This window comes from Electrona antarctica (assembly GCF_951216825.1).
Source record: "Electrona antarctica genome assembly, chromosome: 24".
NCBI lineage: Eukaryota > Metazoa > Chordata > Actinopteri > Myctophiformes > Myctophidae > Electrona > Electrona antarctica.
The window spans coordinates 6,114,595-6,138,127 of record NC_136803.1 but is presented as its reverse complement, the minus strand read 5'-3'; the positions used below and the strand labels follow the sequence as shown (position 1 = coordinate 6,138,127).

At 47.5% G+C, this 23,533-nt stretch overlaps 1 protein-coding gene across 1 annotated transcript in view; it reads left to right on the top strand.

The window, feature by feature from the left end:
- nbeal1 (neurobeachin-like 1) overlaps positions 1 to 23,533 on the top strand; it is a 122,130-nt gene that overhangs the window by 43,743 nt on the left and 54,854 nt on the right. Inside the window, exons 9-19 of the mRNA XM_079495069.1 lie at positions 1 to 87; positions 2,463 to 2,569; positions 6,258 to 6,344; positions 11,170 to 11,253; positions 11,791 to 11,889; positions 12,360 to 12,934; positions 14,173 to 14,305; positions 14,631 to 14,750; positions 15,795 to 16,113; positions 16,406 to 16,485; positions 19,741 to 19,830. The exon at positions 1 to 87 is cut by the window's left edge and continues 283 nt beyond it. Coding sequence (XP_079351195.1) covers positions 1 to 87; positions 2,463 to 2,569; positions 6,258 to 6,344; positions 11,170 to 11,253; positions 11,791 to 11,889; positions 12,360 to 12,934; positions 14,173 to 14,305; positions 14,631 to 14,750; positions 15,795 to 16,113; positions 16,406 to 16,485; positions 19,741 to 19,830 — 1,781 coding nt within the window. The remainder of the gene's footprint in view (positions 88 to 2,462; positions 2,570 to 6,257; positions 6,345 to 11,169; positions 11,254 to 11,790; positions 11,890 to 12,359; positions 12,935 to 14,172; positions 14,306 to 14,630; positions 14,751 to 15,794; positions 16,114 to 16,405; positions 16,486 to 19,740; positions 19,831 to 23,533) is intronic.

The following is a 23,533-nucleotide window of genomic DNA, read 5'->3' as shown; positions in this document are numbered from 1 at the left end:
CCTCCCAGCAGCAGGCCAAGGGCCGAGCGCCCGCGTTGGGCCACAACTGGGAGAGCCGCTTTGTGGCGCTGCAAGTGCACATGCTAGGTAAGAGCACTGTAAGCTAGGTAACAGCAGCCATTCTCAACCCTGGGGGGCCCTAGCCTGGATCCAGCCCAAAGACCCCGCCCACTCTCTGAGTGGACTGCGTCTCTTGGTCTGGTGTTGCACTGTGAACCTATAATTTCTTCGGTACAAAAATGTATTATCCAATGAGAATCGGTGGTGGGGGTGGGTCTAACGAACAACCAATCAGCGCCGAGTCCCGTTTTCAGCGTCATCACGCAGCGCAACACACAGAGGAAGGAGGGAAAAACAACACCAATGGCTACTGGTTGAGGGAAATTCTAATCCCCTCCCCCTTGAAATCGCTCAGACAGGAGACAATGTCAGACTGAAGCTTCAAGAAAGCTACAGTCTGATAATCAGGCTAGTGGGGCCCTATACTAAGGATGTTGCAAGTGGGCCACCAAATAAATGGCAAAACTACAAGTTTTTAATAATATAGCATTTAATATTGAAACAAATAGCATGGTATTCCTTATTCAAAACTGTGAAGAATGAGTTTTGAATCTTTTCATTATGATACATGGGAACTTAAAGGAGTATTCAGTGATTTGGAAACCCCCCGGTCTGCCCCGGTAACAAGATGTGCACATGCACGCACTACAGTGGGAGACACACACGACAGGCCAACAGCACACACACCAAGGCCCGCCCCCCGCTCAATCATGATTGGCGGAAGGCCCCTCTCTATCCTGATTGGATGAAGGCTGGGCCACCTAGCCAAAAACGAAACCTACGGTTTTTTGACCCCCAGGGGTGAACTGGGGATAGGGAGGAACTCCTTATATGGTCAGCACTCTCTATAGTAGGGAGGAGTATCACAACAAAACAAAAAAATAAGTGATATTGGAATTAAGTGAAATCACTGAATATACCTTTAAAGTACACTATATTGGTCCAAGACGGAACACAGTCGATTGATTAATCTTTAAAATGCACGCGGCCCACCCATCTGAGCACCTTTTTCTTTGTAGAAAAGGTGGGGAATCACTACAGTGAGTCACAGAGAGAAGATCTTTCTTCGTTGTTGGTTTGCATGATTCTGAATCCATTGATCCATTCCAAGCATTAGTTTTGCACAAAAACCACTCGTTGTGCTAAAAACGGCATATAGCCATCATCACAAATGTGATGAGGTCAGCATATTTTGGGCACATTTGGGCAAGTGGCTATGGCCATATTTAGCCCAAGTAGTGTTTTTGGGGCCAAACTAATGCTTGGAATGGATTCAGAATCATAAAAAACCCTAATTTTAAAAATGTTTCTGAAAACATTTGAGGAGACAAATATGTAGCGCTGTTGCTGAATCCTGATTAATCTTTGATCCTCAACGCCTACAGTAGTTGCTACGGTAACAATAGAAGCAGCTTCTGCCTCAGCTGTGTTTTGTGAATCCTTCACACAAACCATGGCATCAAAAGCTTTGCTTATTTGTTTTCATACCACCGAGGGTAGGAGTGGCAACTAATTGTACCCTAACCCGATGACATTGTAGGTGTCGCACGCACGCACGCACGCACGCACGCACGCACGCACGCACGCACGCACGCACGCACGCACGCACGCACTCGCACACGCACACGCGCACGCACACACACATAAGCTTAGGGTAATATTTTTAAAGCATAATCGCACGCACGCTCGCACGCGTGCACGCACACGCACACACACACACACATAAGCTTAGGGTAATACTTTTTAAGCATAATCGTGTTCCATTAAACAAGCTATTGCCTAGTAGATGTCTTCATTCTTGCAGATGAACTTGATGGTGTGTTTAAATAGCCCACTGTATATGCATGCACAGCATCATTGGTGTGTATATGCATGCACAGCATCATTGGTGTGTATATGCATGCACAGCATCATTGGTGTGTATATGCATGCACAGCATCATTGGTGTGTATATGCATGCACAGCATCATTGGTGTGTATATGCATGCACAGCATCATTGGTGGGACAGGGGACACCTGTTTATTATTTGCTTGTTATACGTAATTTTGTGTCAGTCATTGCGAACGCAGTGATTGCGAACGCAGTGATTGCGAACACAGTGAGCACTAACTATGAGACCTAGCAGAACAGCAGTCTGTCTGTCTGTCTGTCTGTCTGGGTGTCACGCTGTAACACCACCCGCCCGCCACCAGAGGGCGCAGCTGTATCACACACACAAACACAACTTTAAAAAAAACTTAAAAAGAAAAAACTTTAAAAAAGAACTTACAAGAAACTTAAAGAAAACACACACATGCACGCACACTCCAAAAAATCTTAAAAAAAAACACGTACAAAATATTAAAAAAATAACTTCTTTTGTTTGTTTGTTTCTTTGTTTTCCCTTCCTTCATCCTCTCAGACACCATCAGGGACATGTTCCTGTGTTCAGACAGGCCTGTCCTGCAAGCCATCTTCCTCAACAGCAACTGTTTTGAGCACCTGACTCGACTGCTGCAGAACAGCAAGGTAGGCAACGTGACCACACCACTGGTTCCCCAAACACTGGGTCGGAAGTCAGGACCCATGTGTGGGTCAAGGCCACACCACTGGTTCCCCAAACACTGGCTCGGAAGGCAGGACCCATGTGTGGGTCGCGGACACATTTTTATGGGTCATTTGATTTTCTTTTCTGTTTTATTATTATTTCAGAACCATTTTCAAAAAACATTGTTTCATGAATTCAATGCAAATGCAATGATCCCCCCCCCCCCCTCAGTAATTTCATTAAGAAATAAAAGAAAAATCTAAGAAATTCCATGAATTAGAAAACAAATGTTAAAGGGGAATTTCTCCCTAAACCTTTTTTTTACAAAAGTAAGTTGATAATTATGTATTTTGACCAAAAAAAATATTTAAAAAGAAATAAAGATATAGGGGAGCTGAAGCAGCAGAAGGAGCTGAGGCTGCTCCTGGAGGGGTCTAACATCAGCTCACGTAGACCAGGAAGAGTGCAGTGTCAACAATGCATGGAGTGTTGCTGTCACATCATCTAGAATAGATGAAAAAACAAAAACCAATTGGGCGATTGAATAGGAGTTCTAGCGTTAGACCCCTCCAGCAGCAGCTTCATCTCCAGCTGCAGCTTCAGCTCCCCTATATCTTTATTATTATTTATTTTATTTTTTTGTCAATATACATAATTATCAACTTACTTTTGTAAAAAAAAGGTTTAGGGAGAAATTCCCCTTTTAAAGAAGCCGATCTAGTACAAGCTCATAACGTGAAGTGACACGTTGTGAGCTTGTAGATCTGCTGTTTTCACTAGTTCAGAGTCCCGGCTAAAAGGTTTGGGAACCACTGGGGCTACACTGTGCTGGTCCTCGTGTTCCTTTTCATGTCCACACTGAGTTGGACCTGTGTGGTTGTTTCTGTGTTTGTTCATGTCCAGCCACCACACAGAAAGCCCAGCCAGCTGTAATGTCATTTAATTATTTTATATATGTATATTAAGAAGAAAACGAGAAGCACTTGAGGTGTCTTATCTTGTGGGCTGATATTTCTTGAATATTGGAACCGTTTTTTACTTAGAGACGGGGGTGTAGCCTAAGATTTAGACTGTCAACATAGATGTATTTTATCGATTCTGACATTTTCAATCTATGAGCCCTCTCGCCTCATGGTGGTGAGCGCGGCACCCTGTGCCTCCGTAGAGCTCTGAACATGTAAAAATGCAAAACCTAAGGTGCTTACCCTGCTGTTGAAACCCGTAGGTCCGTAGTTTCAAAAGTGATTTAATCCATTCTGTCTCGGAATCTCTACTGTTTTTTTCTGGTTTCAACTGCGAAACAGCGCCCCCTTTGGCTTAAACTTCTGTTCAAACAGACAGCCAAAGAAAAGGGGCGCTGTTTCGTGGATGAGACCTTAGAGGCTTAGGCCTTAGGGCTCCATTTTTGTCACCGCTAAACCCCTTATCCCTAAACTTTGCCTTTTTTACTATTTTGAAAAACATTTTTGAATAGTTCAACTAGCCAATCTACATTGACACGTTGTCAGCTTGTAGACTGGCCATTTTAACTATTCAAAAATGTTTAGCAAAATAGTAAAAAAGGCAAAGAAGTTTAGGGATAAGGGGTTTAGCGGTGACAAATGGAGCCCATAGACTCTCGTAGATTGAAAATGTCAGAATCGATAAAACCATATACCGATTATTTGTAAGGCATATCTGCTATTTTATTGACAGTGCATTAGTTATATTTGAAACCTTCTCATTTGATGTTTTCAGCACTGCTCGTGTAGGCTCTCATGTGTTCTACTGTTCTACTGGATGGTGATGTCATCCACACTTTGGTCCCAAACAAAATATGCATCTTGTAATCTTACAGCTCTGTGTCTGAACGCTCCCCCGGAGGATGAATCCTAGTGAATGTGGCAACTCCATGGCCTTTCCTCTAGCGCCACCCATAGGCCAACGTTTCCACTTGCACATACAACGTCTTAAATTGTAATGACAGGATTGCCATTACACGGAGACCTCTAGGGGCCGCTAGTGGGGGCTTTTAGGCTCTTTAGCTGTTGTTTTCCCTCTGCTTTGGTCTGGTGTAGCCTTTATGTTTTGTAGCGAGCATTTTGGCCTCCTTTTGCATGTTAACCTCCCCCCACAGCCTCGCTGGAACACCAACACATAGCCAGAGCCCCCTCCATGTTAACCTCCCCCCACAGCCTTGCTGGAACACCAACACATAGCCAGAGCCCCCTCCATGTTAACCTCCCCCCACAGCCTCGCTGGAACACCAACACATAGCCAGAGCCCCCTCCATGTTAACCTCCCCCCACAGCCTTGGAACACCAACACATAGCCAGAGCCCCCTCCATGTTAACCTCCCCCCACAGCCTTGCTGGAACACCAACACATAGCCAGAGCCCCCTCCATGTTAACCTCCCCCCACAGCCTCGCTGGAACACCAACACATAGCCAGAGCCCCCTCCATGTTAACCTCCCCCCACAGCCTTGGAACACCAACACATAGCCAGAGCCCCCTCCATATTAACCTCCCCCCACAGCCTTGGAACACCAACACATAGCCAGAGCCCCCTCCATGTTAACCTCCCCCCACAGCCTCGCTGGAACACCAACACATAGCCAGAGCCCCCTCCATGTTAACCTCCCCCCACAGCCTCGCTGGAACACCAACACATAGCCAGAGCCCCCTCCATGTTAACCTCCCCCCACAGCCTTGCTGGAACACCAACACATAGCCAGAGCCCCCTCCATGTTAACCTCCCCCCACAGCCTTGGCTGGAACACCAACACATAGCCAGAGCCCCCTCCATGTTAACCTCCCCCCACAGCCTTGGCTGGAACACCAACACATAGCCAGAGCCCCCTCCATGTTAACCTCCCCCACAGCCTCGCTGGAACACCAACACATAGCCAGAGCCCCCTCCATGTTAACCTCCCCCCACAGCCTTGCTGGAACACCAACACATAGCCAGAGCCCCCTCCATGTTAACCTCCCCCCACAGCCTCGCTGGAACACCAACACATAGCCAGAGCCCCCTCCATGTTAACCTCCCCCCACAGCCTCGCTGGAACACCAACACATAGCCAGAGCCCCCTCCATGTTAACCTCCCCCCACAGCCTCGCTGGAACACCAACACATAGCCAGAGCCCCCTCCATGTTAACCTCCCCCCACAGCCTTGCTGGAACACCAACACATAGCCAGAGCCCCCTCCATGTTAACCTCCCCCCACAGCCTCGCTGGAACACCAACACATAGCCAGAGCCCCCTCCATGTTAACCTCCCCCCACAGCCTTGCTGGAACACCAACACATAGCCAGAGCCCCCTCCATGTTAACCTCCCCCACAGCCTTGCTGGAACACCAACACATAGCCAGAGCCCCCTCCATGTTAACCTCCCCCCACAGCCTTGGCTGGAACACCAACACATAGCCAGAGCCCCCTCCATGTTAACCTCCCCCCACAGCCTTGCTGGAACACCAACACATAGCCAGAGCCCCCTCCAAGGACCATCGCCTTTAACCTCTCACCCCCAACCTTCCTCCTCCTCCTCCCACCCTTTGTCGCCCCTTTCTCTTGTCCCCCAAACCCCCTCCCATGTCTTTCTCTCTCTTCTCTCTGTCTTTCTCTGCACACACATTTGGATGTTAAAGTTGACACCTGTTGCCTGTTGTTATGTTATTGTTGTGTCAGCTGGTTAACGCTAGGTGCACGGCGGCTGACAAGGACCAGAAAGATATAACCAACAACAGGTTACTGACAGGAGAGAGGGACACTCAGGTACCGCCGAGAACACCCCCCCCCCCCCCCCTCTAAACTCCCCCCCACCCCTGACACCACCCCCTCCTCCTCCTCCTCCCCCCTCACCTGCTACTGCTGTTGCCACCACCCACCTGTCCCCACCCAGCGCAGAGCCCGATGGCCACTCCACAGCAAGACCCGCATTGGCCTAGTTAGCTGAGGCTTTGTTCGATAGGGCCTGGCCTGTAATAGGCTTCGTATCATTACAATACACTGGCAGGGCCAATAATGAAGTGATAGTGTTCCATGGGGACCAAGGCAACATAGTGAGTGTCCTGCTGTATTAATGTTGTCATTGGTAAAAAAAAATTAAGGAGCCTGGTCTTTTCGTGAGGCCCAGAACTCCTTACTTTGTACCTTAGACGATGTTATCAGACACATAGCTGCGTGATCCTGATTTAGAAAAGGCTAGCCTCCACTTGGCTGCACAAGCTTATACCTTTAACCTGAGAGCCCCCTTTGTCCCACTCAAATTCCTCTAACGGTTCCAGTTGTCCGTTACTTAATGCCCTCCTATAACTCGGGCCTGGCCGAATGACTGGGGGTGTTTGTTTGCATGTGGAGACACTGAGCTCGGCTTGTCTGTCACTCACCTGCCCCCGTCCGGCTCACCTGTAGACCGGCTGAATAGGGTAGTGTTTAGTAATGGAAACTAATGGGGTCCATTCTCTAGAATGTGCTGTATCCAACACAACACAATGAACTTGTTCTCCATCCGTGCAGTTATTCAGGTTTCTTTACACAAAGGGCCACTTTTATAAGACGTTAATCCTTCTATTGATCTGGTTAACATGAACGCAGATGGATACATGCACTGACCTGCACAGGCACATACACCCACACACACACACACACACAGAAACAAACGCGCGTCGTGCAGCAGCTGTAATTGGATACTTTAGGGGTCGATGCAGCGTATTCATTTGGTTTCCAGGTAACCCGGCTAGCGTAGTTGAGTAGACCATGTGTGCTAATACAAGTGAGGAATCAAAGGTAGAAGAACTAACTTGACATCTAGTCGGAGTCAAGTTAGAAAAAACGTATTTGAATGACTTCACAAAAATGGTCATTCAGCCTGCAGTGTCATTGCTGTAGAGTTACCTCTCGGCCTCCCACGCGCCAACCCCTCCACCTATCACCCCCATCACACGTGTTTGACTTCCTTTACCCCCCCGCCTTACACCCCTCACACCCCATCACTCCCACCAATCACTCCTCCCCGGTTTTCCTGTGGTTTATACCGTACTCTGGGTTCCATTTGGAATGCTGTCATGCTGTCAGCCTGGCTTGTGTTCTCACTGCAGTCTGTGGCTTGTGATGGCCTGGACTTGATGATGATGATGATGATGATGATCATGGTCTGGGTCCTCCTTTTTATTTTCCCTTACCCACAGTCCCTCTCCAGCTAGTCCGTGCCACAATGTTTGATTAAGCGCTTCTTGATCACCGCCTGTGCGCCATGAATCCTTGGGTTTATTTAGCGACCTCAAAACACGGTTGACGGTGAAGGACGGAGCTGGACGGTCGGCGCTGTGTTTGTTCTGTTCTGTTTGTCATTATTATTTTTTCTCGTGGTTTGTTTGGTGTTTGTGTTCTAATGTGGGCTGCATTCTACGTGTTGTGGGTGTTTTTGTATTAAGAAAGAGAGGTTTTTTTCACCTGTTTGAGAGATGTTTGTGGGTCTTTATCCGTGTGGAGGTGGGTGTTACTGGGTGTGTTTTTTTTTGTATGCTGTATATACTTCCTCCTCCTGTCAGACGTTCCTGGTGTCGGAAGGGAGAGCATCTCGGAGAGTATATAGGCCTGTCACATTATTTGAGATAATCGCAATTATTTTTGCGTAATCGTCAATCGTTTCCATGTTGGAAAATTGTCCAAAAAAAAAAAACGAGAGATCAACTATTTACGCTATTTTGTAATTATTTACAAAATAATAATAATATATAATTGAAATGTCAGGGATTTCTTTGTATATATAAGTTATATATAAGTTATTTGTCATATCTGCCCTGTGCAATTTAACCCATTTTGACCTGAGATCAGATTCTAAAAATGTCTTCTACATCCTGACAGTTTTCTGAAAAAGCTATGTTTCTATGTCCTACAGACCTACAAGACCTACAAGCTCGTAGCGCGCCACTCGGTGGCACGCTATGAGCTTGTAGATCTGCTATTTTTCAATAGCTAAAGCATAATGTAATGCTAACACCAAAAGGGGTTCCCGCCCAAAATGGGTTAATACGAAGCCTAAAAGGCAAACAAAAATACAAATTGTAACGTTCCAATGTTCAATGTGAAAAAACTCAATTCAATCGTTAATCGCAATTATTTGCGTGACAGTTAATCGTCAAGTTAAATGTGTAATTGTGACAGCCCTATCGGAGAGTCTCCCGCCCTCCACACACAACTACCGCAGTAAAAGCTGTTACTGCACAGCCTCCCTCCAAACACGAGCACCGATAATCTGGGATCTAAGGTCACTGATGATGATTTTACTCACAGGGTCTCACACCCAAATAATTCCACATGTTCGACGTGCATGTAAGTCTCCTTTTTATTCCCGCAAGCGTGGTTCAGGGTTCCCACGGTCATGAAATTCCTGGAAATATTAAAAAAAAAAAAAAAAAAAAAACTTTTCCAGACTCCAGGAAAAGGTTCGGAATCTATCATGGGTTCTGGAAAAAATAGTTTTGCTTTACGTTATGCTTTGTTTTTGGCAATTGATTTTTGTTAATAAATAACTTTTTCCAAAACATGTATAACAAAATATTCGTTATTCACCAAATGGGCAGTGTGATTGCAGCCTAATGTGTACCAGTACGTATGTGACAAAAACAACAGATCTACAAGCTCACAAGGTGCTGCAGCGTGCTCCTATAGGTGGCGCCTAGGATAGGTGGTGTAGCAAAACATTTGGCAAAAAATTTGGAATAGAATTCTATATTCTATGCTTTATTGTTGCTCCACTGCCTGTCTTTGTGCATTGCACATAGGAGTAAGATATTCATTATTGTGCTGAATGATCGTTATATAGGCCGGGAAATTGGGTTAAATATTCTGGAAAAGTTTTGGAAATTCATTGGTAAAAATGTGTGGGAACCCTGGTGATTGCATGTTGCGATCTACAGTATTTATTGATTTTATTGTTTTTGCTGACTACATATCATTATTATTTTTTACCATGCAAAGGCGTTATAGCGTTAAAGGGACACTTCACCCTTTTTGCCAAAAAATATATATCAATGACGTTTATAAGATTTAGAACACTTTCCTGGCATTATTTTTTGTGTAATCTCTGGGTTTAGATATTTTAGATTAACGGGTGGCTCTGACGTCAGAGACACTCTTCCGTATTGCTACCGGACTACATTGTCTCCTCACACTGCAGCCCCACGGACACTGTTCCACCCACCTACAACCTTCGTTGACTCCACCCCCACATGCGCATTTGTTATTGTGTTTGTGTCATGTTGCCGTCCAGTGTATACAGAAAAAAACAACTCAGAGGAGACGCGCTGTGTAGTGTTGCCACGGTTCTAAACACTTACTTGTAGGCCTAACACTTTTTAAACGTGTCACAGTGTTAAGATTATAAACAGAAGAGCATGTTTAAATGCCATGATTGTAGGCTAGTCCTGTCCGCCTCGGCAGGTTCTGTAGAACTGTCGCTGGGACGGCGGAAGGTTTCAACGGCAGGCTGGCATCGCTGTTTGGGCTCGTGGAAAAATGACAGCGCGTTATGGTGATTCTCAGTCACTCGCTCCCATGCAGTAATAAGAAGGGGCAGCCGACTGAGCTATAGGAACAGGAAAGCAAGACACTGAAACCTGGTGTCTGGAAGGGCGCTAGGCTCAGCTCATTGGTCAGTACTCTTCATAAGCATGCAGCAGAGCCAATCACTATGCAGTATCGTATCTTAGCAACTATTTCACCACGCTCCGGTCCACAACATTGAAAAAACAAATGGATGCTGTTGACAGCCAAAACTCTTATCTACCTCAGAGTCAGAAAGTTCTAGTAGTGAGATAGAACTAAAAAAGAAGAAAAACTAAGTGCAGAGCTGAGTGGGAAAAAGATTCGGTGGATTTTTATGAAACAAAAGCTTTGCAGTTTTAAAGTGGATATTCAAGCTTTCCCTACAGCTGCAATGTTGGTGAGTTTAATGTTGTTTAATACAAGCAGATGCAAATTGGATGAATGGGGAGTTAATGGATGGTTTATGGCAAGTCACTTCATATCATTATAATAAATCTAGAGTTGGGGGGGGGATTCGTGGCAACATAGCGCGTCTCTCTGGTGCTGCTCTGCTGACGACGGCGACATGACACAAACACAATAACAAATGCGCATGTGGGGGTGCGGTCAACGAAGGTTGTAGGTGGAACAAATCGCAGTGTCCGTGACGGCTGTGTTTTGGGGCTGGTCTAGCTGCATTGTGAGGAGACAACTGTAGTCCGGAAGTGAAGTAGAACAGTGTCTCTGACGTCAGAGCCACCCGTTAATCTAAAATATCTAAACCCAGAGATTACACAAAAAATAACGCCAGGAAAGTGTTCTAAATCTTATAAACGTCATTGATATATATTATTTGGCAAAAAGGGTGAAGTGTCCCTTTAAGCTTTGTGCATGCCAAAGTGCTGTGTACTGTGTAGGGTCGAACATAGTCTGCTGGAATAAAAGGAGACTTCATTCACGTCCGATCACACTGCTGTCACACCCCCCTCACCCCCCACCCCCTCCACTGCGCCGGCAACAGGCCTCCTGACGGGCTAGTGACTCGACAATGCCATGTTCTTCCTCCCAGGTGTTTCAGGGGCGTTTGGACTCCCTCGCCATAGCAACCATCAAAGCCTTGACAACGGTCATGCACAAATCACCAGCTGCAAAGGTAAGTAGTCAAGCGTACTCAAGATTCAAGACTTTATTGCCATGTCAACAGAGTTGATTGGAATTTGTTTCAGTGCACTCAAAACAGACATACAAATAGACACATATTCACAATTCACATCACATATTCAGACAGTAGAAAAATATACAAAAGTACAAACATGTGTACAAATGGAACCAAATGGACCCTAACGGGTCCATTTGGTTCCATTTGTACACTCTCAGAGTTAAATTAACAGTGGTTTTACAATATAAATTGGGGTACCAGAGATAGAAATGCCATTAAATCGGGGGTCCGTAGCATAATGCGTGTGAAACTGGGGGTCCATGAAATTAATGTTTCGGAATCACTGCTATAGAGCCGTAAAAATCCTCCCTTATCTGGGTCACTGGCATATGTTTTCAAATGGGGGGTCCGTGGCCTAATAAATGTTGATTTGGGTGTCGTGACACGAAAATGTTTGGGAACCACTGACCTAGCTGTCCCACAAACGCAAAGCTCACAGAGACATCTCTCTCACCCGTCTGTCCCATACAGGAGGTGTTCAAGGAACGGATCGGTTATAATCACCTCTACGAGGTGCTGGTGTCCCTGGGCCAGCCGTCCAGACACCTGCTCAAGGAACTCATGAACATGGTAAGAGAGGCCTGTCTGTCGTGCCTGTAGTTGTCTGTGTCTTCCTTAAGCCAAATTGAAGCCAAAGATAAATGGTTTTCAAGATAGCAACAACGGCGTCACTGCACTTTATACCTTGCACTTTGTTTCTCATATGTTTTCATGCTTTGTCTCGTACTGTAATGTGCTTCACTGCCTGCCTGTTTCGTTTTGTGCAGGGAATTCGCTATATTTACATTGCATTTGTATGTAATGTCCATTAATATGCACTGTCCCATCGAAATAAACAAATAAAGTAAGTAAAGTACTAATCGCGTGCGACAGAGGTTTGACGTATTTTTTTTACTTTGCTGTCTGTCTGACTGTTTGGTGGTCTGAACATTGCCATCCAATCTTCAACTTGAACCCACGTGTCGGGTGTGTGTGTGTGGGCGTGTGTGTCTGTGCGTGCGTGCGTGTGCGTGTGTGTTCGTGTCTGTGCGTGCGTGCAGGCGGTGGAGGGCGAGCACTCGTCCGTGGGCATCCTGGGAATCAGCAACGTGGACCCGCTGCTGCTGCTGGTGCAGTGGTTGCCGGAGCTCGACTCCTCGGAGCTGCAGCTCTTCACGGCCGACTGGCTGCGCCGCCTCTGCTGCCTCAACCGCGGGACGCGTGCCACCTGTGTAAACGCTGCCATGGCCCTGCGGGCGCTGGCCGCCCTCGAGAGCCACGGACAGTTGAGCCGCGCCTCCGCAGAGAGCCTGCTGGCGTTGCTGGGCTCGCTGGGCTCGCAGTCGCTCGGTGCCCGCGAGCTCCTGGGCCTGCTGCGTCTGCTGCGGCCGCCCGAGGCCGGCCGGCCACACCCCTACGTGGCGCCGGCGCTCCGGGCCCTGCTCGCCATGGTGAGGAAGCAGGGCCTGGAGAGCGCCATGCAATACTTCGACCTGTCGCCCAGCATGGCCGGAATCGCGGTGCCCACGGTGCAGCGCTGGCCCGGCTCCGCCTTCAGCTTCCTGGCCTGGCTGTCATTGGACCAGGACCAGCAGGGACCGCCCAGCAAGGGCGACAAGAGGAAGCAGCTGTACAGGTGAGGTAGTCTCGCATAGCCAGACAACCTCCGAATGCTACATAGAGTTAATTATCCACAAAAGCAGTTAATCATCTCAAATGTGATGTATTTCTCAAAACGGCACTCAATATTGATTTGTGGCTGTTCGGAACAATATTCAGCCAAATCGATCTAGGGAGAGAAGCAAAGAGGAAGCGAAATTGATTGTCTTTTGTCCAGAATTAATGACGCCTCATTTTTGTCACTCAAAAGTATCCGCAGAGGCTCTGGTGCTTGTGATCTTTGGCGAGCTAACACACAAACTATAACATTTGCATGTGCATGTGACAGTGACACCATTGACACTAAGAGATTTGTTGTAGACGGGATAAAAAATGTCACACGATACAGTTCAGCTCAGGTTGGTTTCACTAAGGCTAGTGCGTTTCAGTGGTTAAGAACACTAGGTTGGCTAGCTAAAGGGTATTTTTGTGTGGAGTTTGCATGTTCTCCCCGTGTTCCCTCACAAAAACATGCAGTAATCCTGGTCTCAAAGTCACATTGGAACTAATCTGATTCCATGTGACTTGTTTGTGTTTAGACTTATTTAAATAAATCAGATTCCAATCTGGATGGGGCACAGAGCTGATTCAGGCTGGATTTGGCTGCCAGTGTAAATGGGGCCTAAACTGCCTCCCCCTGGCCAGCCGGGGCTCCTGATGGAGGGGAAAGGAACGGGGTTGGAATAACGTGTTCCTTCCACGCGCTACGTCCAACCAGGGAAACTCCCCCCTGTCAGGTAAAAAGAAGCGACTTGGACTCCTCGTGCACTGAAGGAAGCATGAGGTCAGTCCGTTGCTCTCCCCAGGTTGGCAGAGGGAGCGTAGCGCCCACGATTACACTAGACCAGTGGTCAAAACAGAAATTAGGTATTTGTGGGACCCAAAATAGTGAAAATAGCAGATCTACAAGCTCTGTCGCTTTGTGCCATGTTGTACTGTAAGCTTGTAGATCGGCTATTTTCACTACTTAAATATGTTCTAATTCATGGAATTTCTTACTGAAATTTCCTTTTGTCATTTCTTCATGACATTACTGAAAAAAATCATTGGATTTTTTTATATTAATTCATGAAAAGTTTTGCTTTTTTGGGAATGTTTTTTTTTAAATGTTTTGAAATAATAATAAATATAAAACAAATGTAGGAAAAAAGACAAAAAACAATGCTTGCTAGGTGTGTCTTCTCACTTTCACTTGTCCTTCTGTCTCCCGTGTAGCTTCTTCACTCCAGGGGGCACGGGCTTCGAGGCGTTCATCAGCTCGGCGGGGGTCCTGGTGGTGGCCGTGTGCACCAAGAAGGAATACGTCACGGTCATGCTGCCAGATTACTGCTTCTGTGACTCCCTGTGGGTGAGTCATTAACCATTTAGGACTGAGACCAGATTCTACAAAAATGTCTTCTAAATCCTGACAGTTTTCTGAATGTTTCTATATCAGTGGTGCTCAAACTTTTTCATGTCAAGGAAAGATTGGCTCTGGTGTGTGCGCGTGTCGCTTTACTTCGTGTGTGTGTGTGTGTGTGTGTGTGTGTGTGTGTGTGTGTGTGTGTGTGTGTGTGTGTGTGTGTGTGTGTGTGTGTGTGTGTGTGTGTGTGTGTGTGTGTGTGTGTGTGTGTGTGTGTGTGTGTGTGTGTGTGTGTGTGTGTGTGTGTGTGTGTGTGTGTGTGTGTCTACAGCACAACATTGGCGTGGTGCACGTGCCCGGCAAGAGGCCGTTCGGTCAGAGCTTGGTTTACATCTACGTCGATGGACAGCAGAAGCTTTCGGCTCCGCTCAAGTACCCCACCATGACGGAGGTGAGAGCCCGTTGCCCCCTCCCTGTTGTATTGTACCCCACCATGACAGAGGTGAGAGCCCGTTGCCCCCTCCCTGTTGTATTGTTCAAGTACCCCACCATGACGGAGGTGAGAGCCCGTTGCCCCCTCCCTGTTGTATTGTTTTACGGTATAGTGTTATGTTGTAGTACTAGTCCTTATCCGTTCTGAATATATGAACACCAAATGATGTACAGTGTGGGTATTGTGATGTAATAGATCACATGACTGATAGGGAATTGTTAACAGATGATCTTGGGAAGTTGGGCACAAAGGTATAGGCCAATGTAATTATGTGTGTGTATGTATTTTACCATTGTGTTTTACCGACGGCACAGGATCTGTGTTCCCCCTCCGTCGAGTGGTGGATTATATTATTGATATGTTCTGATCCAACAGATATAAAAGCAGGCCTACACAGTAAGTAATGTCATTTTGGGATCGTAACCAAATCATCCAAATGGACCCGCTGAGTCATTACAGTACATGTTATGGTGTCGAAACCCAAACACGGGGGGGGGGAGGGGGGTGCTAAATCCCCCGTCCCGGGCGAAATGGGTGTCGGAAAAACCCTGTTTGTATTTGTCTGGCACGGCAAAGGAGGTGGTGGAGGAGGACTGGAGGCGGGGATGCTTTCGCTGTGTCAGTGCAGGCTTTCAGGTGCCTGTCTGCCCACCGTGTTGGCCGCGCTGTTACCCCAAAAATTCACTGTTTTTAGCATCCGTGGCTAGCCCCCATAGGGCTCCATGGTGTGCCGTCATCGAACATCCCAAAACTGTTTTGCACGCACGTGATCTTTAGTGGCATTAGGGAAATGGAGGGCTACTGCTTCCAGGTTAGCTCTCTCCTTTTCTGCAGTTTGCAGAGTTTGCGTGCATTATTCTGGCACCTCCCGTAGAGTGCAGCCTATGGGAGGGAATGTGCTAAGTAAAAGTATCAATATTGCAATGTAGATGTGCTCTGTTACAAGTACAATGACTGTTACAACGTTGTGGTGTCCACTCTGCTCTCTCCTCCTCCACCCAGCCTTTCACGTCGTGCTGCATCGGCTCGGCGGGCCACCGCACCACCACGCCGCCGCCCTCCCAGATCCCCGACCCGCCCTTCTCACCGTCGGGGTCCTCCCCCGCCGGCGGGCGCCCCTCCCTCGGGGGCATCCTGTCGCCGCACGCCTGGGGCGGGCTGCTGGGCGGCGGGAAGCCGGAGTCGCTCACCAAGCTGATCTCGGCGGGCACGCAGGACAGCGAGTGGGGCAGCCCCACCTCGTTGCAGGGCCAGCTGGGCAGCGTGATGGTGTTCCACGAGCCCCTCCAGCCCCAGCACGTCAAGGCCATCTGCAGCCAAGGTGAGAACCAACCAATGAAACATTCACTATTGAGATATCAAAACAACGTTTTGATTTTACCCGATTCTACAAATCATGCCGTCTGTCTCTCTCTCTCTCTCGGTCTCTCTCTGTCCCCCCCCACCCCCTCTCCCCATCACCCTCCTCTCTCTCTATCTCTCTCTCTCTCTCTCTCTCTCTCTCTCTCTCTCTCTCTGTCTCTCTCTCTGTCTCTCTCTCTCTCTCTCTCTCCCTCTCTCTCCCTCTCTCTCCCTCTCTCTCTCTCTCTCTCTCTCTCTCTCTCTCTCCCCAGGTCCAAACTGTATCTCTCCATTCCAGGAGGCGGAGCTTAGCGACCTCTCAACCAAACTGCTGCTGCATTATTCACCAAAGGTGACCGGCACGCACGCACGCACGCACGCACGCACGCACGCACGCACGCACGCACGCACGCACGCACGCACGCACGCACGCTCGCTCGGCGGCCCATGAGTCATCCATCCCATTTCCCTGCTCATCCCAGCTCTCTTGGCTTTTCTGCTCTGATGTGTAACTGAATTAGGTCTTGAATTAGACCCCTATGGTGTCAGCTGACCTTGGAACAGTATTATTAAGTTATAACGGCATTGGAAAAGCGCCGCGGACAAGGACATTATTTTTAGAATTATTGCATAACATTTGTGTTATGCAATAGTGATGGTAGCAGACAGTACTTGTCCAGCTGTAGGCGTGGGCAGGCCTGTCATAATACATGTTCGCCTAATCGCAATTATTTGAGATGAACGCAATTATGTTTTACATAATCATCATAGTCATTTCCATGTTGAAAGACATTTTCAAAAATATTGGAAATAGCTGATCTATAATAGCCGAACTCGTCACGATGTGACACGTTTTCAGCTTGTAGATCCGCTAGTATAAGTCATATCTGCCCTGTGCAGCTTTTGTTTACGAAGCCTAAAAGCCAAACAGAATTATATATATTTTTTTGTATTCATCAGGTTCCAATAATCGTTCAACGACAGAAACGCAATTAAATCGTCAATCGCAATTATTTGAATTGACAATGAATTAATCGTCAGATTAAATTGTGTAATTGTGACAGCCCGAGGTGTGGGTTGAGTGGAAGTAGTATGTTTACCTCTCCTCCTCTGACTAAACGCTGCCTCTCTGGCTGGACATTACCAGGCCTGTAGTAGGTTTACCTCTCCTCCTCTGACTAAACGCTGCCTCTCTGGCTGGACATCACCAGGCCTGTAGTAGGTTTACCTCCTCCTCTGACTAAACGCTGCCTCTCTGGTTGGACATCACCAGGCCTGTAGTAGGTTTACCTCCTCCTCTGACTAAACGCTGCCTCTCTGGTTGGACATTACCAGGCCTGTAGTATGTTTACCTCCTCCTCTGACTAAACGCTGCCTCTCTGGTTGGACATCACCAGGCCTGTAGTAGTAGGTTTACCTCTCCTCCTCTGACTAAACGCTGCCTCTCTGGTTGGACATTACCAGGCCTGTAGTAGTAGGTTTACCTCTCCTCCTCTGACTAAACGCTGCCTCTCTGGTTGGACATTACCAGGCCTGTAGTAGGTTTACCTCTCCTCCTCTGACTAAACGCTGCCTCTCTGGTTGGACATTACCAGGCCTGTAGTAGGTTTACCTCTCCTCTGTCTGACTAAACGCTGCCTCTCTGGTTGGACATCACCAGGCCTGTAGTAGTAGGTTTACCTCTCCTCCTCTGACTAAACGCTGCCTCTCTGGCTGGACATTACCAGGCCTGTAGTAGGTTTACCTCTCCTCCTCTGACTAAACGCTGCCTCTCTGGCTGGACATTACCAGGCCTGTAGTATGTTTACCTCTCCTCCTCTGACTAAACGCTGCCTCTCTGGCTGGACATTACCAGGCCTGTAGTAGTAGGTTTACCTCTCCTCCTCTGACTAAACGCTGCCTCTCTGGTTGGACATCACCAGGCCTGTAGTAGTAGGTTTACCTCTCCTCCTCTGACTAAACGCTGCCTCTCTGGTTGGACATTACCAGGCCTGTAGTAGTAGGTTTACCTCTCCTCCTCTGACTAAACGCTGCCTCTCTGGTTGGACATTACCAGGCCTGTAGTAGGTTTACCTCTCCTCCTCTGACTAAACGCTGCCTCTCTGGTTGGACATTACCAGGCCTGTAGTAGGTTTACCTCTCCTCTGTCTGACTAAACGCTGCCTCTCTGGTTGGACATCACCAGGCCTGTAGTAGTAGGTTTACCTCTCCTCCTCTGACTAAACGCTGCCTCTCTGGCTGGACATTACCAGGCCTGTAGTAGGTTTACCTCTCCTCCTCTGACTAAACGCTGCCTCTCTGGCTGGACATTACCAGGCCTGTAGTATGTTTACCTCTCCTCCTCTGACTAAACGCTGCCTCTCTGGCTGGACATTACCAGGCCTGTAGTAGTAGGTTTACCTCTCCTCCTCTGACTAAACGCTGCCTCTCTGGCTGGACATTACCAGGCCTGTAGTATGTTTACCTCTCCTCCTCTGACTAAACGCTGCCTCTCTGGCTGGACATTACCAGGCCTGTAGTAGGTTTACCTCTCCTCCTCTGACTAAACGCTGCCTCTCTGGCTGGACATTACCAGGCCTGTAGTAGGTTTACCTCTCCTCTGTCTGACTAAACGCTGCCTCTCTGGTTGGACATCACCAGGCCTGAAGTAGTAGGTTTACCTCTCCTCCTCTGACTAAACGCTGCCTCTCTGGTTGGACATTACCAGGCCTGTAGTAGGTTTACCTCTCCTCTGTCTGACTAAACGCTGCCTCTCTGGTTGGACATTACCAGGCCTGTAGTAGGTTTACCTCTCCTCCTCTGACTAAACGCTGCCTCTCTGGTTGGACATTACCAGGCCTGTAGTATGTTTACCTCTCCTCCTCTGACTAAACGCTGCCTCTCTGGCTAGACATTACCAGGCCTGTAGTAGGTTTACCTCTCCTCCTCTGACTAAACGCTGCCTCTCTGGCTGGACATTACCAGGCCTGTAGTAGTAGGTTTACCTCTCCTCCTCTGACTAAACGCTGCCTCTCTGGTTGGACATTACCAGGCCTGTAGTATGTTTACCTCTCCTCTGACTAAACGCTGCCTCTCTGGTTGGACATCACCAGGCCTGTAGTAGGTTTACCTCTCCTCCTCTGACTAAACGCTGCCTCTCTGGCTGGACATTACCAGGCCTGTAGTAGTAGGTTTACCTCTCCTCCTCTGACTAAACGCTGCCTCTCTGGCTGGACATTACCAGGCCTGTAGTAGTAGGTTTACCTCTCCTCCTCTGACTAAACGCTGCCTCTCTGGCTGGACATTACCAGGCCTGTAGTATGTTTACCTCTCCTCCTCTGACTAAACGCTGCCTCTCTGGCTGGACATTACCAGGCCTGTAGTAGGTTTACCTCTCCTCTGACTAAACGCTGCCTCTCTGGCTGGACATTACCAGGCCTGTAGTAGGTTTACCTCTCCTCCTCTGACTAAACGCTGCCTCTCTGGTTGGACATTACCAGGCCTGTAGTAGGTTTACCTCTCCTCCTCTGACTAAACGCTGCCTCTCTGGCTGGACATTACCAGGCCTGTAGTAGGTTTACCTCTCCTCCTCTGACTAAACGCTGCCTCTCTGGTTGGACATCACCAGGCCTGCCGGAACCCCATCTGTCTGGACCTGTCTCCCAACCTGCTGCACGGACGGCTGACTGGGAACAAAGTGGTCAACTGGGACGTCAAGGTATGGAACACACACACACACACACACGCACACGCACACGCACACGCACATGCACACGCACACGCACACACACACACACACACACACATACCCTCGTGTTTGTGAGTCTCTCGTGTGTCTCAGCGTGGCTGCTTCGCCCACCTGCAGTCAGGGAGGTCAGAACACGAGGTCACACACACACACACACACACAACTGCCGGTACACCCATGAAGTAAACACAAATGTGTTCAATTAATTAACTGCCTAAGCCCTACGACGAATATCGAGAAAAACAAAAAGATGATCTACAAGCTGCTCACTGACACCCTCCATCATACAAGCTGCTCACTGACACCCTCCATCGCGAGATCTATGCTATTTTCTTTCCATGTCAAAACTTGGGGGAAAATATTCCCCAAAATAACGATCTATTAATTAATGTAGTTCTAGTTAGTAACATTTACATTGTCTATCTATTTTCTTTCATAAACACAAAGAAGATCCAACATTGTAAATACCCCATGTGGAACCACAGCCTCATTCATACAAGTAGTATATTGTACCGGGCGGCGCTGAGATCATTGAAATATGATGCAGATACACAATATCAAATAATGACTTAACCTACAGTAGGGTCACCTTACTATTGTCCCCTACCACTTTAATTGCCCGGGGTTATTTAATCCATTACATTATAGCGCCCATTCGATTTATAAACACGGACCCCTTTTCCGGACGGACCGGTTGTTGTTGTGAATGTGTGTGTAGCAGCTAACAATAGCCACACCACTCTAGAGTCGATCGACAACAACGGGAGGTAAGAATAAATCTATCGCGACTAGCGACTGGACCGCGGAGCGCCGTCTAACACAGGATCTTTTTTCATAATTAGACGGGATGATTTAGATCGCGAGTTTTGAACGTTTTAAGATTTTTGTTTTCATCAGCTAAACAGGGGAGGGGGTTTTTCGATGACGTCTCACTCTTGCGCAACACCGAGGATTGCCCAACAGGCGCTCCTGGGCTATGGAGCCATGCGATCCGTTCTCATATCAATAAACTTCGTCTTTTGGACAATACTTCGTCCTGGGCGTCGGGCGTTACTAATAGAAAGGACAAAGGACTTCGTCCTGGGAATTTGGAATGGATGGGTGGGTGGAATTCTCTGTTAATCCTTCTAACAAATCACTGTGGCCTTGTGGTTAGAGTGTCTGCCCTGAGACTGGGAGGCCGGGGGGTTCAATAATCCCCAGAGTCATACCAAAGACTATTAAAAAAGAAAGTGGTACCCAATGTCTGAACTGCTTGGCACTCAGCATCGGGCTTGGATTAGGGGCCCTGTGACATACTAGCGTCATGACCAGAGGGCAGTACTTGTACATTAAAAGCTACCTCATGCTAAGGAAATATTTAGGGAGAAAAGGCTCCTGATCTATGGACCACATGGCTCGGGAACTGTTGGTTCCCAAGGCTACATACTTACATTTTAATAAAACACATTTAGCTACGGGTCCAGTCTTATGAACTATTCTTCATATAGTTGGTCCTCACTAAAGTGCTCATGATAAAATGGTGCCATTTCTTTCTACTCAGACTGGGTCTCATAGGAGGGCTGTGGACACTTCAGAAACCAATATTACATTTGTATTATTTTGATTTGTTTAACGCAAGAACAATAGCTTACATTATTGCATGCTAACGTTCCGGGAATAGAAACGCCTGCAGTTTCTATTAGCTTGGATTCCCTGTCCATGATGTCACTGGTTAGGGTTAGGGAACTGTCCACAGCCCTCCTCTGAGACACAGACAGAGTAGACACTGGTTAGGGTTAGGGAACTGTCCACAGCCCTCCTCTGAGACACAGACAGAGTAGACACTGGTTAGGGTTAGGGGACTGTCCACAGCCCTCCTCTGAGACACAGACAGAGTAGACACTGGTTAGGGTTAGGGAACTGTCCACAGCCCTCCTCTGAGACACAGACAGAGTAGACACTGGTTAGGGTTAGGGAACTGTCCACAGCCCTCCTCTGAGACACAGACAGAGTAGACACTGGTTAGGGTTAGGGAACTGTCCACAGCCCTCCTCTGAGACACAGACAGAGTAGACAAAAAATGGTACCAAATTATAATGAGCATTAGTGAGGATATGTGGGGATATGTGGGCGACTGTGGCTCAAGAGGTATAGCAGGTCGTCCAATGATCTATGGGTCGGCGGTTCGAATCCCGGCTCCTCCTGGCTACATGTCGAAGTGTCCTTGGGCAAGACACTGAACCCCAAATTGCTCCCGATGTGCTGGTTGGTACCTTGCATGGCTTCCGTCGCAAGCGGTGTATGAATGTGTGTGTGAATGGGTGAATGTAATGCACCATGTAAAGCGCCTTGGATAAAGGCGCTATATAAATGCACCATTTTACATATTTTTTTTATATGAAGTCGTCCTCCGGTTTCAAAATAAAGATTTTGGATTTGTGACAGGCCAAAATATAACGGGTTATGCGCGTGACATTATCATCATACCCGGAAGTTATGCGGGAATGCCTACTGAGTGACAAAAAACTACTTCTGGTCATACATACATACATCTGATTGCATTAACCCATTTTGGGCGGGAACCCTTTTTGGTGTTAGCATTATGTTATGCTTTAGCTATTGAAAAATAGCAGATCTACAAGCTCATAGCGCGCCACCGAGTGGCGCGCTATGAACTTGTAGGTCTGCTATTTTTGAAAAATCTTAAAAATGCGGCACAAATCATTGAATATATATTCTTTCAGAGCGAACGTTTTTTTTCGACGACAGGCCTAAATGGGTTAAACAATGTAAAACGACGCTCCCACTCGATTTGCCTCTGACTTGATGCATGCACGTTCCCTCTATAGTGAAAGGACATGCACGTTCCCTCTATAGTGAAAGGACATGCACGTTCCCTCTATAGTGAAAGGACATGCACGTTCCCTCTATAGTGAAAGGACATGCACGTTCCCTCTATAGTGAAAGGACATGCACGTTCCCTCTATAGTGAAAGGACATGCACGTTCCCTCTATAGTGAAAGGACATGCACGTTCCCTCTATAGTGAAAGGACATGCACGTTCCCTCTATAGTGAAAGGACATGCACGTTCCCTCTATAGTGAAAGGACATGCACGTTCCCTCTATAGTGAAAGGACATGCACGTTCCCTCTATAGTGAAAGGACATGCACGTTCCCTCTATAGTGAAAGGACATGCACGTTCCCTCTATAGTGAAAGGACATGCACGTTCCCTCTATAGTGAAAGGACATGCACGTTCCCTCTATAGTGAAAGGACATGCACGTTCCCTCTATAGTGAAAGGACATGCACGTTCCCTCTATAGTGAAAGGACATGCACGTTCCCTCTATAGTGAAAGGACATGCACGTTCCCTCTATAGTGAAAGGACATGCACGTTCCCTCTATAGTGAAAGGACATGCACGTTCCCTCTATAGTGAAAGGACATGCACGTTCCCTCTATAGTGAAAGGACATGCACGTTCCCTCTATAGTGAAAGGACATGCACGTTCCCTCTATAGTGAAAGGACATGCACGTTCCCTCTATAGTGAAAGGACATGCACGTTCCCTCTATAGTGAAAGGACATGCACGTTCCCTCTATAGTGAAAGGACATGCACGTTCCCTCTATAGTGAAAGGACATGCACGTTCCCTCTATAGTGAAAGGACATGCACGTTCCCTCTATAGTG